Raw genomic sequence first — 17,777 nt, 5'->3', positions numbered from 1 at the left:
ATCAGTTGCTGCTCAATGTTGTGAGAACATACTCGGACAAAACCCTCCAGTTTTAAAAGAACACATTCCAGTCAGTTTCAAAAATCTCTCTCCTCTTCGTGTCGATTAGTTTTCTTGTATTTTCTACACATATTCCTGTCATGAGCGCCGCAAACACGGATAGACTCGTCTCATGCGCCATTCCAGCTGTTTCCAGTTCGCGCTCACCACACACTGCTGCAGTTTTAAAGGAACACACTCCAGACAGTTTCAAAGTTGTCCCTTGTCTGCGCTTCGATTTGTTTTCTCCTATTTTCCACACGTTCCCATCTTAAGCACTGCAGTCACGGATTTCGTCGCACACAGAGCCGTTCGCGTTTGAACTCACGTGACTTGCTGCATGCTCTCATTCACGTCCTCCACATTCATAACCCAGCAACGTCGGGTTATTACTGATATCAACCCAAATTGGGTCACATCAAGCCAGCTTCCTAACCCAACAGTCTCAACCGAGCGTTTGGATTGAAACAATTACCAGCGTGTTTTATATGTGTAGGCTAAAAAAGTACACAGTGTATGTTTTTGCTTAATCGCTTGCAAATATAAGAGGTCATACATACCCTGTAATATTAGAATAGGTACCGCTTAGTTTCAAAATACTTACAGTAGAAATAATTTGTAATTTTACAGATTATTACTCCTTTATTCCCCAAACTTCGCATATTGTTACCTTACACCTACACGGAGGTACTGAATAGGTACACTGTAATTACAAAAAAGTTACGCTGTAAATTCTGTTTACTTACGCAGTACATTGCGGGTTGTAATCTAAAGCGTTACCGATTAATCTAAAGTCCATGATGTAGATTATGCTGTGTCAGCAAGTAAGAACTTACATTTGCTGCAAGCTAATGTTAATAATGTAAATAATTTATGTATTGATTGAGATGATGGTTAGTGTGATGGTAAGTAAAGAGTTGACAGTACCATAATGAATATGTTGTAGAAACGTTAGGAGCAGTTCTGTTCACTTACTCCAGGGATGTCCAATCCATTGTCCTGCAGAGTTTAGCTCTATAACCCCAATCAAATAAAGCTGAATCAGCTAATCAACCTCTTTAGGATTACTAGACACTTTCAGGCGTGTGTGTAAGAGCTAAACTCTGCAGGACCGTAGCCTTTATGCCTGGTTCACACTGCACGACTTTCAAAGTCGTCGGATCGCTACTCTTCTCACACTGCACGACTGTCTGGGGTTCCTTCTAATTGCTGTTGTGCACATTACACGACGGATCGGCGACAGGGGGTTACACATTACACAACTTGTCAATAGGAAGAATCACAGACAACTTTGTCTGGTTTACAAACTACGTTTCTCAACCAAACACACGCGAGAAATGATACGGGAAATAATGTAAGATCATGCGAAAAAGATCGCGCTGTCAAAAAAAGTAGCCAGCAAAACAGCTTGCGATCCAAGTTGTCTGTACACTGATTTGCAGGGAAAAATTTAAAAAAAAATGTAAAAAGAAGAATATGAATGGTGGCATGCTGATGTTCTGTTGCAAATCTATTATGACTCCTCCCACTGAACGTTTCCTTGCCCTGTATCTGTTCTCTCATTGGCAGTAGGTCGTCACCGATGTCATATCCTGTCAAAACACATTTCACACTGAGTCGCCAACAGGTCCAGATATTTAGCATGCCAAATATCTCATGGGCATTGGTGATACATTGGCGCTTCTCTCAGATCACGTCTTTGATAATACACACCATGCGATTGTCACTCACGTGAACGAGCACCGATTTGCCTCAGATTTTGGTCATTTGTCGGTGATTTCCACAAAACTGTAAGCAAGTGAAAATCAGTGTTAAAATCGTGCAGTGTGAACCCTGCATTAGGGAGCAGGATTGGACACCCCTGACTTAAACGAATGATTTCACTTATAATAATTTTTCTGCTAATAGTTGACTGTGAAAAGCAAAACGGGATACTCTGTAAAGTTTGTAAGAACAATATTGGCACCACTCTAATATTGGTCACACAATGAGTGGTCAGCATGACCCTGTCTGTTTTCTAAATGCATTTATTGAATTTACAATTCATCCATGCATATGTTTTATTTTTTTATCTCATAATTTTTAATCAAAATGGCATAATTGGATCTTGTGGTAAAATTACAGACTTCTCTGTGGTGACATATACAGTGCCTCTCCAATCATTTGGTGTCAATCAGATCTTCCTCCATTCAATCAATAACCAATGGATAAAAGTCCCGCCTTTTTATTTTTATTTTTTGATCATCTGTTTCACTTGGATATACTTAAAGTTGCAATATAATGAAAGTAGTGAAGTATAATTCTTCGTATTATTACATATTGCACATTGAAATGTACATACAATTGCATTACATACAGTAAACCTTTCTATTTGTTTGAGAAAAGTAATGATAACAAGCTATTTACTGATAGATAAGCATCAAGAGGAAAAGATTCTATAATAAACTGCTAGATAACCATGTGTACAAATGTTGAAGAGAAATGAATGTGCAGTTTTTGAGTATGCATTTATTTAGTCTCTAGTAGGTACTAGACTCTAAATAAAAATAATAAATAGGCAGGGATATTTACTTTTGTTCCTGGAGGGCCACAAACTAGAGTTTAGTTCCAACCCTAATGAAACATATCAGAACTAGCTATGTTTGATTAGCGTTCCTTCCAGGAACCCTGTGTTTTATAATGACTAAAACTGGCATCTTCTCTGCAGGTTGGTACAATCGTCTTTACATCAACTTCACTCTGCGTCGTCATATCTTCTTCTTCCTGCTTCAGACGTACTTTCCCACCACTCTGATGGTCATGTTGTCATGGGTGTCCTTCTGGATCGACCGTCGAGCTGTTCCTGCACGGGTTCCTCTGGGTGAGATGTTTCAGCTGAATCACGTCAATTGCATCTTGCTGCAAACCACTGCAGCGTGTGTCGTTGCATCATTTCGTTACACTGCATAAAACATGTATATCTTGCAGCATGCACTTTTGAATAAACTGATCCAGCTTGATCTCTTTTGTAGGCATCACGACGGTGCTCACCATGTCCACCATCATCACTGGAGTGAACGCCTCCATGCCCAGAGTCTCCTACATCAAAGCCGTGGACATTTACCTGTGGGTCAGCTTTGTCTTTGTCTTCCTGTCTGTGATCGAGTACGCTGCTGTCAATTACCTGTCCACTCTGCAGGAGCGCAAAGAGAGGACGCAAAGCAACAGGGTAAGCTAAGACCTTTTATCATTTATTAAGATGTACTTGTGTGGTGGTCAATACAGCATTTTAGCAAGGCCATAAAGAATGTAGACGCTGTACTCAAATACTTAGTACAAGTATTTAATGAAGGTGGGATTCAAGAAATTCATAAGTTCTAAGATAAATTCAAAGTTTGTAAGAATGTTCCTATGTGCAATTTATAAAAAAATGTTTTTTGAACTTTAAATCATGTAATGCATTCTAGCACAGCCCACAAATGAGTGAGTGAGAACTTGTAAAGGAGTGTAATATGTGACCCTGGAGCACAAAAGCAGTCTTAAGTCGCTGGGGTATATTTGTAGCAATAGCCAAAAATACATTGTATGGGTCAAGATTATCGATTTTTCTTTTATGCCAAAAATCATTAGGATATTAAGTAAAGATCATGTTCCATGAAGATATTTTGTAAATTTCCTACCGTAAATATCAAAACTTAATTTTTGATTAGTAATATGCATTGCTAAGAACTTCATTTGGACAACTTTAAAGGCGATTTTCTCAATATTTTGACTTTTTTGCACCCTCAGATTCCAGATTTTCAAATAGTTGTATCTCGGCCAAATATTGTCCTATATTGTCCTAACCTATGATGTATAAATCTCAATTTCAAAAATGTGACCCTTATGACTGGTTTTGTGCTCCAGGGTCACATATATGCACTTTACAAGGAAAATGGCAGGTTTTGGTGTTATCTGATGAATGTGCTTTAAATTCAGAGCATGTGATATTACATGTAATGTGTGATTGTGTGATCCAGCAGTTGCCGTGTACCTGTGGAATGACCCATCCTGGTCAGATGATGATGAGCAGCAGCTACAGCGACATGGACATGATGACCACAGGGAACTACGGCATGTCGGAGCTGAGCGGAGACAAACAGGAGCAGTTCCTGGTTCATCTGGTCCTGGATAATGAGCAGGGAGCTCAAAGACCTGCTGTAAGCTCCAGCAGCAGCTTATATATAGACACGCATGCCATAGACAAATATTCACGGGTCATCTTCCCTGGAGCTTATACACTCTTCAACATCATATACTGGTCCATCTACTCAAATAGTTCGCGCAAAATCGTCCCAGTACTTTAGTACTGTACATTTAGTTCTGGAACTAAAGCGGTGCGAAAGGCCCTATATGACCGCTGCTCCTTTACATTAGATGACATTTGAGAAAGTGTTGGGAATACAGATTACCTATGAAAAACTGTTTCTTTTTTTAAAAATTACGCTTGCAACATGGAATCAGTTTTTGCCTCTCAGCAATAAACGAATACATGTGATTGTATGTGGGCAGTTGACATGAGGCACTAGTTTTCTCTCCTCAAAAGAAAAGGTTTATTTTTTCATTTTTTCTTGTATATTTTAATCTTTAGGCTGAATAGCAAAGAACATTGATTTTGTCAATAAATATTAAATTGCCTATTCAGATAGCAATTTGTTTAGCATTTTCAAGTAAAATGTGTAAGTTGTACTGATGTGACTGTACATGAACTTTGAAATACAGAAACATCAAAATGAACAACATAGATCAAAATATTATTTAAATACATTATTGTTATAATTACAATATTATTTACTGGGGGGTTCTTTTTTTAATCTCTTGGGAACCTTGCAAATACTGCAAATCAGGGAAGATGGAAAAAGACATTTCCATTTGCCCTCCTACAATGGACTAAATCTGTAATGTTTATGTGGAACAAAGTCCAAGTTTATTTATTCATTCGTTTAGTTTTGTACCTTAACATAATAGATTTTTAACATTTAAGCATAAAGGCACAGCATAAAAATACAGTATGTTTTGCTTATTTGTGTTGATGCAGCATATTGGCATCATGTGTCATGATCTGATCATGTGTCAAAATAGCCGAATATCTTGAAATGTGCAGTGTAACACATTAAACTCCATCTAAACCCACTTTTTTATAATTGTATTAAAATTACTGTGCATATTTTTTTGCATGTTACTGATACTATTTTACAGACTACATGGAATATTTGTACTTTTAATTAAATTTTTAAAGGGGTCATCCGATGCCCATTTTCCACAAGTTGATATGATTCTTTAGAGTCTTAATGAAAAGTCTGTAACATAGTTTGGTTAAAATTTCTCAATGGTAGTGTAAAAAACACCTTTTTTACCCTGTCAAAAACAGCTCTTTTCAGAGCAAGCCGTTTTGCAGCATTTTCCTTTAAATGTTAATGAGCTCTGCTGACCCCGCCCCTCTCTTCCGAGCTGCTCTCAGAGAGACTGTTTACTTTAGCCGCATTCATTGTGAAACTTGCTAATTAGCACATTATTTGGAAAGGCGATTTGCAAAGATTAATTAAAAAACCTTACACTCATTTCTTCTGGAGGTGAAGCTGGATGAGAAAGGGGTAAAGATTTAAGTAGATTAACAAAAAAACACTGGGTGGATTTTTATCATCATAGGGTGGTTGTGTACACACTGCTAACACACATTTCAGTTCAAACAACTTGTAAAAGTGCATGTAGCACTCTACGACCCTTGTAGCACATGTAGCACTCTATGACCCCTTTAAGACCCCAGAACCACTGAAATGAACTAAAAAAGGCAAAAAAAGATGAATTAAAAACTGAAAACAGCCATTACTTAACAGTAACAAAATATTTCACACTGTAAAAAAAATATTTTGTTTTTGAAATTGTAAATAAAACAAATTACTGGAATATTTGTATGAGTAATATGTTTAACTCTATGTGTTGCTGTTTCTTTGTAATTATTTACTGTATGAAGTTTACTAGCAATTTCTGAGTGCAAACGCCAGTTATTTTCAGCGCAGACACTCAAATGGATTGCAAAAAAAAAAAAAAACACCTTGAGCAGTTTGTTGCAGCCGGCTGATAGTAAAGTGTTTCTTTGGAATTTTATAAAGTTTCATATGATTCCAGAATAAATACACCAGTGTCTGAGAGCGTGAGAGTGTCCGTTTCCAAAGTAAAGAAGACCTAATTTTCAGAAATAATTTAGAGGAAGCAGGAGGAAACATTTCATTTGTTCTTCAAATAACTACTGAGATTATTTATTTTTATGAATATATTTATGCATTATAGATGAAGACACTGATACAATACATTATTATACATTATATTAACTTTTGGTTGATGTTGTTCTTGTATCTCCTGAGTTGTGTGAAATACAGTGTTTTTGGAAAATAAAGTTTTTCCTGACCAAATCTTCACGTGAAACGGTGTATTCTCTTATTTTAAAGCTTAGGTTTTTATTTGACAAGTGTACAACACAAGTCAAGTTAACTCACCTTTATTTATACAATACAGATTGTCTCAAAACAGCTTCATAGTAACAAACTGAAAAATTTTGACAAGTGTACAACACAAGTCAAGTTAACTCACCTTTATTTATACAATACAGATTGTCTCAAAACACCTTCATAATAATAAACGGGAAAAAAAAACAATAAATGATGCAAACTTCATCAAATATGACAGGAATTCAAATTCTGCTATAAAGCAGCAAGTCAACAGTCATTATTCAGCTCAATGCAGTTCAGTGTTCTCATCTGATAGTATCATTGCAGTCAAACTAATATTAACAATTTAATACTCATATTACCGAATATTTAGTGCCAAAGGTGACAGTGACGAGGAACCCAAACTCCACTAGGTGACAGAAATGGGGAAACCAGGCTCAGTCCGGGGACCACGCAAACCGTGCCGAGCCGAAACGTGCCGTGCCGAGCCGAGCCGAGTCGTACCACGCAGTGGAAAAGCGCCATTAGTTCTCAACATCAATCAGAATATCTTTTTTGTGTGTGTTCCACAGGTTTGGAAGGTCATGAGGCCGAGTAAATGATGACAGCATTTTCATTTTGGGCTGAACTATCCCTTTAACTCAGTCGCTTTCCTAAACTACTGCAAAGTTCAATAGTTCTTTGCAACAAGTTGTAGCAAGTCCGCTTTATTTTCTAAAATGTCCCATTTCAGATTCGAGCTCAGGGTTCTGCTCGGACCTTCAGCAGGGTTTTGAGGTGCACAGACATCTGCTCTTTGCTGCAGTGCTGCTGAAGAGCACCTTCTCCCACCCAGTGGCTGGGCGGTTTGGGGAGGACGCGGGGAGAGGGCGGCTCACTGAACTTCGCTCCAGCGTACGTCTTCTCGGCCTCCGACGAGAGCTCAGGAGAGCAAACGTTCACCCTCCTGAGGCCCTCAGCCGTGCTCTTCCCCGTGTGTGTGGGGTTCTCCTGTCTTTGAGTGTTGTCCGCTGCATTTCTTTGCTTGCTCCACTGTCTCCGTTTGATCAGGTTGTCGGTGGTTTGCTCAAGCCGGCTCGAGCTGTGGACAGACAGTCTGCTGGGCTGGATCCCTCGTTCAACACTTTCGGTTTTTAACTTCAGTTGCTGAAGACAAACAGGAAAACATTAGGATCATGTAAGACGGTCAGACCACACAGGACTTCTCACACCACGTCCAGAAACGTGCATTTATTTCCAGTGCCAAAACACAGTGTGTGATGATTTCATCTGAGGCGTTTAGTGCTGGAAACCTTTCTGAATCATTTGCTTTGAATCAAGAGAGCAGACCACAAACGTGCAGTATATGTTGTGTCTTCCTTTTTTTTCTCCGTAATGTTACAGCGGAATACAGAAGAAAAAAAAAATAATGAGAAAAAGCACAGCGAACTGAAAAGAGGTCTTGCCATAAATATTCTTGTTATGTTGCGTCTCATTGAAATACCAAGCGTTGCGTTACTCTCTTGACGTCTGAAAGCGAAATGAAAGAAAATGTACAGCTCATTCGGTCAAACTGATGGATAAGGATTAGCTGTAGTGCAACCTTGTAATTGGAAAATCATTTGTTTCAGTCTTTTTGAGTGGATCTTCCCCAATCTAGAAGTGCGTCCCATAATTTAAAACATAGTGGACTCGTTAGGAAAAAGGTGGATAATCAAAAGACTTAACAGTGAGATTATAGTAGTAGTGAAATTTGAAGGACTAGTGTATTTAAACAAGTCATTTTTTCTAATTCCTATCAAAGCCCAATTCTGTCCAGCCTGTTAAGCCTTTTTAAATTATAATTTCATAATGTACACAGTGCACAATCATTAAAAATATTAAGTCTTTTAAGCTGTTGTTCATTTGTCCCTAACAGGGTCGACATTTTTGGTCTTCAATTTTGTTTCAAAAATGCTTGAAATCGCCTGAGCTTGACCAAAATCATTTAAAATGTTTTACATCTTACATCATGATTACACATAACGTTATTTTAAAAACTGTGTCTGATTTTCTACATTCTATGATGTCCAAAAGGCTCATAATATCAGGAATGACCCACGTGTGTCTGTGCATCTCCGTAGTGTCCACATTTGGGACCATCCTGCAAAATTTGGGGGTCCCTGCGATTTACAGTCTTTGATGCCCATACACTTTTATGGCAGGACAAAAAAACAGAAAAAGGATCAAATTAAAAACAGCACAAATAGCACCGTCTGTGCTTGGACCCTTAATTATAGAGGTCGTTTCACCAATTCATTAGGTAAATGAGCACATACACATATACAATTGTACACTTTGTTTGACAATAAAGTTTTGGTTGTTGTACCTTTCCTTGAGAAATTGGCTTCAATATTCTGATTTGCAAAAGTTTCACAGTGCAATGTTGGTCAGTTAACCCTTCCCTGATTCATTTACATCACTATTTTGATTTGTGAAAATGTTCACAGTGCAGTTATGGTCAGATAACGGTTCAGTCAGTAACATCACTATTCTGATCTGTGAAAACTTTCACAGTTCACTACGGGTCAGTTGACCCTTCCCTGAGTCACTAACATCACTATTCTGATCTGTGAAAACGCGGACTTACCAAGGGGTTTACGGACAAGAGCTTAACTGTGAAAAATTCACAGATCAAGCTGGTGAAATTGACACCGGTTTCAATCCTCTAAGTGTCCAACTTTTGGAGCTATAGGCGTTAAAAAATTGAGATTCGCAACGAAAAAAAACCTGATTTCGGCCCGAAGGACAGCGTCACCTGAATTCACAAATCATGGAGAACGACACTCGGTTTTATTTTCATGTCTATGACAGCGCACTGTGTATTTATAGCCAAAAGAAATCTGAATATCAAACCATCTTTACTGCGGTGTCATAACATGAGGTTCAGCAGCTCTTTCTGTCAGGATTCAAGAGCGCGTGGTGATGGGTTATGGATCAATCCTTCCGGGATCCGAACCCACAACTTTTCATATATTTAAACACTAAATTAAACCAACCCAAGACTATTTACTGACTCTTAATTTTAATAACACCATAAACACATTAACCAACTAATCAAAACGGATAGTATTAATTTTTAGTGCAAGGTAAATGCACATGCCCAAACCTGCTATTACCACGGCAATAAAGCCCGATACCTGTTTATTGGTGGCTGGTTTGGAGTGAGCTGGTTTGAGCTCTTCACGGGTGGTTAACGGAGGTTTGCAGCTGCTTTTGCTGATGTTTCCTGATGCTTTGTTGGGTTTACTGTGCGCGTTTCGTCCGCTCTTCTTCAAGAGCGCTTGCTTGGATCTGCTTTTCTTCATCTTCACTGCTTTATTCTCCACGCTCGATTCCACACGATGTCCAAAAGCATCGCCCAGCATGATATCGACCTAACTATCTAGATAACTTGCTATATCAAATACGTCTAGATGTAAACAGACGCTGGTGGTGATGATGAATGCTTGCAGCTTTCGATCGGATCCCGAGGACCGCAGAAGGTGACGGTCGAGGAGATCTTCTCAATCAGATGTTTTGATCTTTTTGATCTCTGTCTTTGCTGATGCTATTAAAATATTCGTGCATAACGCGCTCCAAAGTAAAAACATCACCGTTGCTTTATCTCGCCATGGCTGAGCACTGCGCATGCGTCCTCTATTACATCATATTTGTCTGAAAATATTTGAGGATGTTAGCCATAACATATACTGTATAGAATACAGAATAATGTAATGAATTATAGAATATTGTGGTAAAAAAAAATTTGGATTTACACTTACATTTTAGAAACAATGTCAATCGAGTGTGTTAATTTTCTATAGTCAACCACCTAACTGAAACAAATCGTTTACCCCTAAATTAAAAACAAGATATCTATCTATCTATCTATCTGTCTGTCTGTCTGTCTATCTATATCTATCTATCTATCTATCTATCTATCATCTATCTATCTATCTATCTATCTATCTATCTATAATCTGACTCTATCTATCTATCTATCTATCTATCTGTCTGTCTGTCTGTCTGTCTGTGTGTCTGTCTGTGTGTCTGTCTGTCGCTGTCTGTGTGTCTGTCTGTCTGTCTATCTATATCTATATCTATCTATCTATCTATCATCTATCTATCTATCTATCTATCTATCTATCTATCTATAATCTGTCTCTATCTATCTATCTATCTATCTATCTATCTATCTGTCTGTCTGTCTGTCTGTGTGTCTGTCTGTCGCTGTCTGTCTGTCTGTCTGTCTGTCTATCATCTATCTATCTATCTATTTATCTAGTGGCGAAAACATGCATGCAAAAACGGCCCCCCCAAACGTAATAGGTTAATGTGGGATCCAACGCTCCTTATTGTTGTCTTTTCTGAGATAAATCACATAACATGACAATTCACAAGCTGTTTTATTGACGGTATAAATGCCTGGAAATAATATTTAACATTTTCAAGTGTATTCATTATTTGTATCGCAATAAACGTTTTGTTACTTTTAATAGGCGATAACACAAATAGTACCCTTTAAATTCTTTATCAAGAAATACAAACAATACATGTATTTTTCTGCTCTTTAATGTGGCGTGAGATCACTGCGTTCACTTCAGTTCAAGCGGCACGTGAATCAATCATCTTCCTCTTACAGCACAAAATAAACATGAATGAATATCAGAAGATGTGTTGAAAAAAATCAGAACAACTTAATAAAACGAATGTAATCAATCAATCAGTGTTTCTAAAATCGTCAGTAAAACAGCTTGTGAATAGTCATAACAGTTGTAACCTCAGAAACGCCAACAATATAACTTTGCCAACATTGTTTTATTATTTTCATAAATCAGTCAGTTAACCGCCACAGCCGCCAACCTTTTTGGAATAGGTGGAATTTTCACATTAATTAACTTTATTCACGCAATATAACAACTTTAATCTCGTAATTTTGACTTTATTCTAAAAATATTATGACAAATGCTGCCATATTTACTAAATTACTTAATGCAAACACACTCATGGCACAGCGGTCCAAAATGCAAAAAGACAGAAAGAAAGAAAAAAAAAAAAAAACTCACATTTTAGTTGTAATTTAATTTACATATTTTATTTAATTTAATTCTCGGGGCCTTTCTTTTGGCAAATTCACCCACAATGTCCTTGGTGTTTAATTTAAAGGAGACATATTATGCCCCTTTTTACAATATATAATATAAGTCTCTGGTGTCCCCAGAATGTGTCTGTAAAGTTTCAGCTCAAAATACTCCACAGATCATTTATTATATCAAAATGCCTATTTTGAGTGGAAGCAGAAACAGGCTGTTTTTCAGGCCTATCTCTTTAAATGCAAATGAGCTGCTGCTCCCCGCCCCCTTTTCCAGAATAGAGCTGTGCCATTACAGCTCGTATCTGCTAAAAATATCTGTTTTGGTTCTGATTATCACGTTTATCGCACTGGAATCATCCGTTTTAAACCATATGAGTTTAATCTTCTGATATACGGTTTTCTGCGAGCACACATCCGAAGCACACGCACAGAAAGCGGCTGTCACAGCATGTGAGTACTAAACTAAGTTCTCATTCAGACACAAGTTTACGTTAAAAACACACGAGTTACAAAAACAGTCGGTTATGTCTGTGAAGGTAAACAGCTGGGAAATAAATCGCTTGTTTATTTTAGATCTGTGTGGCAGCAGCAATATACAGTAAATAAATCAATAAATGCACTGCTCTGTTGTCTCCTCTGAGGCTGGGACTCTAAACAGTGTTCTGTGCTCGTCTGTGCAGCCAAACACAGAACAGTTAGCATGCTTTGCTCAAACTTTCATCATGGCATTAGAGCTGGTACACCATTGTCGCTTGTGAAATCAAAATGAGGTGCCCGTGGGTGGAAACTTACAGATGAAGGGGCAGTAATATTATAATGAGATCCCTTTGCCACGTCACCAAGGGAGCGAAATCTGACGCGCTCGTTTTCTCAGATGCTTGCAGAAAAAGGCTTACCAAAACAAAGTTACTGGGTTAATCTTTTTCACGTTTCCTTGGCTGGTAGATGCACCGGGGACCCGATTATAGCACTTAAAACCTAGAAAAGTCAGATTTTCATGATATGTCACTTTTAAGGCTTTGTGTATTCTCAATAGAAAGAATGGCTTTCGATAATCTTTCAATAAAAGAGAATTAAAACTATATTGTCTAACTATATTGTGGCCACAAATTAAGAATACATTCCCTCGTTTTAATTATAAGGTCCCCCTTGGTGGGCCCCCAATCAGCTCAGGCATACCCAGATGCTACGCCCCTCTATCTATCTATCTATCTGGATGTCTATCTATCTATCTATCTATCTATCTATCTGGATGTCTATCTATCTATCTATCTATCTGGATGTCTATCTATCTATCTATCTATCTATCTGGGGTGCGTTTTCCAAAAGCATTGTAAGCTAACTATGGTGGCAAGTTCCATTGAACTCTATCGGTAACGACAGAACTTGCGACCCCTGTCTGTCTGTCTATCTGGATGTTTAGCACCCCCTCCTGGTCGCCTGTGGTCACTGCTGTCGGTTTCAGTGGGTAACGCACAGAACTGCGGGATAACGTGGAGAATTATTGTTTACTTCTGAGCCGGGTTTGAGAAGCGGACGCCTCATGGAGCTCATCTCATGACTGCTGACCCGAGGAAGAGCCTCTGTACAGCGCGAAGCTGTTGATAAAGCTGTGAAACGCTACTAGCGCTGGGGTTTGTGTGAAGGGCCCAGGCAGCCGATCACCGAAGATCCTCCAGCCCTCGACACACAGGCTTGAGCTCTGGAGCAGCGCTCGTCTCGTATATCGACGGGAGCATGTCTCAAACCGGAGCGCCTCTGCGATGGAAGAACTGTCCCAGAAGAGGACAACCCGTGGCTGGTGAGCATCTATCAGATACTTGTCAACAAAGCTGCTCTAACAGTTACTAATCCACATTCACTCTCCAGGATAAAATGATTTAAGTTAGCGTTTTAGGGTTAGGCTAATATAGAAAGCATAAGTGTACTGAAGCACAGAGCTATGTAAATGCAGCTTCAGTAAACCCAGATTAAACCTCTGTGCTTTCAGTCTAACTAACGGATAGCTAACCATTAGCCTGTGCTTGTTCATAGCACTGATTTATAGCGCTACCATTGCACTGCGTCAAAATAAACGCAGAAATATGCCAAAATAAACTAATGATAACTTAATTACGTGTGTTTTAATTAGGAACATGTACGGCGTCAAAGTAGATACAAGGGCCTCTCTAAACTTGTTTGTTTTGACTGGTTTCAAACTGAGTGGCTAGCCAGATTAGCTCGCTGTACGCAGGACAACACAAGTACGTCACTGGATAAGAGGCGGGAGGCGTGTGTTCGAATTCCACTATGGCGCGGGCTTAGTTCATGAATATTAATCGCGTAATGTTACGTTCGGCCTGCTGATTTGCTGAGAGGCAGACGTCCGTAAGGAGCTAACGAATCGTACTATGACGAAGGCTTAGTTTAGGAATATTAATGAGAAGAGTCGACCTGTGCCGTAATTAATATTCATGAGATTAGACTTCACCTTAGTACTACTAGGGATCGTCAGCGGAATACCTCAAAAATATTGAAATGGGTGTATTCCCTGAGATTTCAAGCATTGTAAATAAATATAGTACATTTAACGACTCGTTTTTGCATCTAAGATCAGAGTAAAATATTATGTTAAAATAAAATGCGCTCAGTGTTGGGAAGTAACTAGTTACATGTAACGGAATTACGTAATTTAATTACAAAATAAAAGTAATTGTAATCAGTTACAGTTGCTAAGAAAAAAATGTGTAATTAAATTAGTTACTTATGAAAATTAGACAGGGGGTTACATCTGATTTTTTTCACACACACACACACACACTCCCACATACAGATTTAATTGATTTCTTTCATAAATTAAACACCAATGTTTCAGAAGTTTATAACATGCTTATGTATGTTGTAATTTTGAGTGTCTGGTTTTAATCCAATCCTAAGCATCTGGTGCCACACCTACAGAACAAATTACAGTAAAAATACTTTAAGGGATAGTTCACCCAAAAAATTAAATTTCTTATCATTTGCTCACCCTCATGTTCCAAACCTGTAAGGCCCATAATGTTAATCTTCAGAACTAAATTAAGATTTCTTTTTGATGAATCCTGAGAGGTTCCTGTCCCTTCACTGAAAATCCAGTTAACCAAAACTTAAAAGATCCAAAAAGTACTTACATCACCAAAAATGATATAGCAATGTAGCAAGAGCAGCCATATGTAAGCTGAAATATCGGCAGCTGGTTTGTTCAGTTGAAATATGAAATATAGGCAGTTCATTGCCTCTCAAAGAAGTTTATTCTTGGTTTATTCTTAGAACTGGTTTATTTTAGCACCTTAGAACATCCTAAACATCCTAACAACAGCATAAAGAGTTTAGTTAGCCAAATTTAATGACCAAAACTTTATTATCGTTTTTGATTTTCAGCTAAATAAACATTTTAAATAAATTTTGATGCATCAATACTAATATGTGTTTCTAGTCAGTAGGTGTTTAAATACCTGTAAAGCCAGTCTGAATCCATGCTGCTTGTCCTTCACACAGCTCATCAGTAGATAATGAAATGTCTCTTGTGTGATGGGTTGTCCATTTTGAAGCATCTCCTATACATGCATTTACACACAAACCAAATGATGTTACTGTGGCATTAGTGCAAAAAGAATAAAAAATAATAATAAATCATCACATCACTGGGTGTTTTGACAGTTTTATACCCACAGAATTTGAAAGCATGACTTCAGATCTCCAGCAAAAGCAGCTGTTTTGAGCAAAGCATGCTGGGCAATGGCACTGAGAGGGATGTTCTTCTTGAGAAGCTCTTGCTTGAGCTTCAATGCCTGTACCAGCCCTGACTGTTTCCATGGTGACTCCGCACAAGCGTTGAACAGCGCAGTGTATGTAGCATCGGATGGCTCTATCCCTCGCTTCTTCATCTGAGTGATAATATAACATACAAACAGGGTTAATTAAAGATCAAGTGTGTCATTTATGCATCATTAGCAGCAGCATCTAATATAAATAATAATATGTGAAAATGCATTGTCATCTTACATTATTGTACAGCTGAAAGGCTTTCTTTAGGTAGCCGACACGTCCACATCCACCGATGAGCACAGTGTAATTGTACTCCTCAGGCTGTAACCTCTCGCCTTTGAGCATATCAGCCTCAAACAGAACTAATGCCTCAGCCAGCTACACACACATACAAAAAAAATTTATTAATTAAATAAATAAATAAATACATTAAAATGTGTATTGGTTTATATGGAACAAAGAGACATATGATATATACTTGCATTTATATGGCACTTGTATAAAAAAAAACATTGTAATAGCACAATAGAATACTTATTATTAAAATAATATACTTTTAAAGTGCATACTTAAGTGTGTACATACTTAAGTGTGAACTAAATGTAATGTTTTTTTGACAACTGCATGTTGAAGATGTATTCTAATTTAAATTTATATTAAATGCAATTAGATTAACTTAAAAGTGTTTTTTTCAACCCACTTAAGTACATCTTTACATGTAATTTCATAATTACTTATATTGTCTTTGAAATATGGTTAAAGTGAAATATGGTTAAAGTGTACTGCCAAATGTAATAGGCACTTATAGTAAACTAAAATATATATTTAAAGTAATTTGTATCGAAACTTGAGTGTCATGTATTTGCAATTATAAATTTTTAATGGCGAAATTGCAGTTTAGTGAATATGTATTCATTTTAAATGTAAAATTGAACAACACACTATGGTTAAATTATAACTTTAGTATGTTAGTCAGCACATCAAAATAAGTGTACTTTTTTAAAGCTCAACAAAAGATTATTAAAACAATTTTTTAAAATACACCAATTAAAACTTGTAATTTGACGTTACTGCACAGTGTACTTTTAAAGTGTACTTGAGTGTGTTAAGAAACAGTGATAAAAGAGTACTCTCTCTTGAAGTGCATTTAAGTGGCCATTTAATTAATATTCTATTATCTGCAAATACAGTTTTAATATACATTTAAGACTGAAGTACACTGAATACAATTAACTGCACTGCTTTTTCACAGTCTGAAAACATCACTGCATCATAGTCAGTGTTGGGGAGTAACTAGTTACATGTAACGGAATTACGTAATTTAATTACAAAATAAAAGTAATTGTAATCAGTTACAGTTACTGAGAAAAAACATGTAGTTAAATTACAGTTACTTATGAAAATGTTAAGGATTACAAAGGGGGTTACATCTGATTTTCTTTCACACACACTCCCACATACAGATTTAATTGATTTCTTTCATAAATTGCAGTGACTGCTCTAAAATATGAAACACCAATGTTTCAGGAGTTTAAAACATGCTTATTCGATAACTCTTTTATTTCCTTTATGGGTTTATGTAGCTATGCTTCATTTTTTAAGATGAACTGTTTTCTCCAAGGCATTGTTAGATTCCAGACAGTGTTTCCTGTCATATGATTTACAAAGATTTGATTTCAAAAACAGTATCATAGCTAATAAAATATTTCTTGTTATGATTTTAAATATGCATTCAACCTCAGAATGATCTCGAAGTAAGTCTGATTTTGTGGTGGCTGTGCTTCAAAGGGGACATCAGATGCCTGTCTTCCACAAGTTGGTATAATTCTTTAGGGTGTTCATGAAGGTCTGCAACATACTTTGGTTAAAATTCCTCACAACACCCTTTTTTACCTTGCTCTGTTTACAGCGTCTGGTTTCGGGGCATGTCCCTTTAAATGCTAATGAGCTCTGCTCACCCCACCAGGGGTGTGTCTACGTGGTGGCCAGGGGTGGCACCGGCCCCCCCTGAAATTTGGCTGGCCACCCCAGCTCTGCTCACCCCTCCAGGGGTGTGTCTACGTGGTGGCCAGGGGTGGCACCGGCCCCCCCTGAAATTTGGCTGGCCACCCCAGGTGCCCCCCCTACCAGATGTCTTGCCATAGGCTTGTTTTTAGTAAATTTCTAATTTTAGGTGGTTTCTATAGTGTGATCTTAATGACAATGTCGAGAGCGCATAATGTTAAGCGATCCATGTGCGCGAGGACGAATCTCTCCGGATTTCCTGCACTCACACAAAACTGGACGTGTGCTTTTAACATACATCGTTCCTTTAACATTCCGATGTATGTTAAAGAGGGTGGCCCCCCCCCGGCCACCCTCTTTTGAGCCAGTGCCCCCCGACTGCCCCC

The 17,777-nt window shown here is 37.9% G+C and overlaps 3 protein-coding genes across 3 annotated transcripts in view; 2 read left to right on the top strand and 1 right to left on the bottom strand.

The window, feature by feature from the left end:
* Positions 1-7,104, top strand: part of LOC107742995 (gamma-aminobutyric acid receptor subunit rho-1-like) — a 20,914-nt gene extending 13,810 nt beyond the window's left edge. Inside the window, exons 8-11 of the mRNA XM_016556091.1 lie at positions 2,747-2,899; positions 3,051-3,247; positions 4,038-4,335; positions 7,079-7,104. Coding sequence (XP_016411577.1) covers positions 2,747-2,899; positions 3,051-3,247; positions 4,038-4,335; positions 7,079-7,104 — 674 coding nt within the window. The remainder of the gene's footprint in view (positions 1-2,746; positions 2,900-3,050; positions 3,248-4,037; positions 4,336-7,078) is intronic.
* Positions 7,105-7,199: 95 nt separating this feature from the next.
* Positions 7,200-10,155, bottom strand: LOC107742994 (proline-rich nuclear receptor coactivator 1). Its single transcript, XM_016556090.1, has 2 exons — positions 9,665-10,155; positions 7,200-7,652 (listed from the first exon to the last, which is right to left on the bottom strand). The coding sequence occupies exons 1-2, from the start codon at positions 9,890-9,892 to the stop codon at positions 7,248-7,250; spliced, it is 633 nt and encodes a 210-aa protein (XP_016411576.1). The 5' UTR covers positions 9,893-10,155; the 3' UTR covers positions 7,200-7,247.
* A 2,871-nt stretch (positions 10,156-13,026) lies between these two features.
* The window catches only part of LOC107742988 (mRNA-capping enzyme), a 119,045-nt gene continuing 114,294 nt past the window's right edge, over positions 13,027-17,777 (top strand). Inside the window, exon 1 of the mRNA XM_016556081.1 lies at positions 13,027-13,402. Coding sequence (XP_016411567.1) covers positions 13,339-13,402 — 64 coding nt within the window. The 5' untranslated portion in view covers positions 13,027-13,338. The remainder of the gene's footprint in view (positions 13,403-17,777) is intronic.

The sequence above is a fragment of the Sinocyclocheilus rhinocerous genome, unplaced genomic scaffold (genome assembly GCF_001515625.1).
Source record: "Sinocyclocheilus rhinocerous isolate Xijiao unplaced genomic scaffold, SAMN03320098_v1.1 scaffold617, whole genome shotgun sequence".
Taxonomy (NCBI): Eukaryota; Metazoa; Chordata; class Actinopteri; order Cypriniformes; family Cyprinidae; genus Sinocyclocheilus; species Sinocyclocheilus rhinocerous.
Note: the sequence above shows the minus strand (reverse complement) of the source record. Positions and strands in the feature narration are given on the sequence as shown.

Coding starts and splice junctions, on each gene's coding strand:
- LOC107742994 (XM_016556090.1), bottom strand. CDS start 9,892: ATGCTGGGCGATGCTTTTGGACATCGTGTGGAATCGAGCGTGGAGAAT. Junction 7,653..9,664: donor AACCAGCCACCAATAAACAG/GTATCGGGCTTT, acceptor GTTTGTCTTCAG/CAACTGAAGTTAAAAACCGA.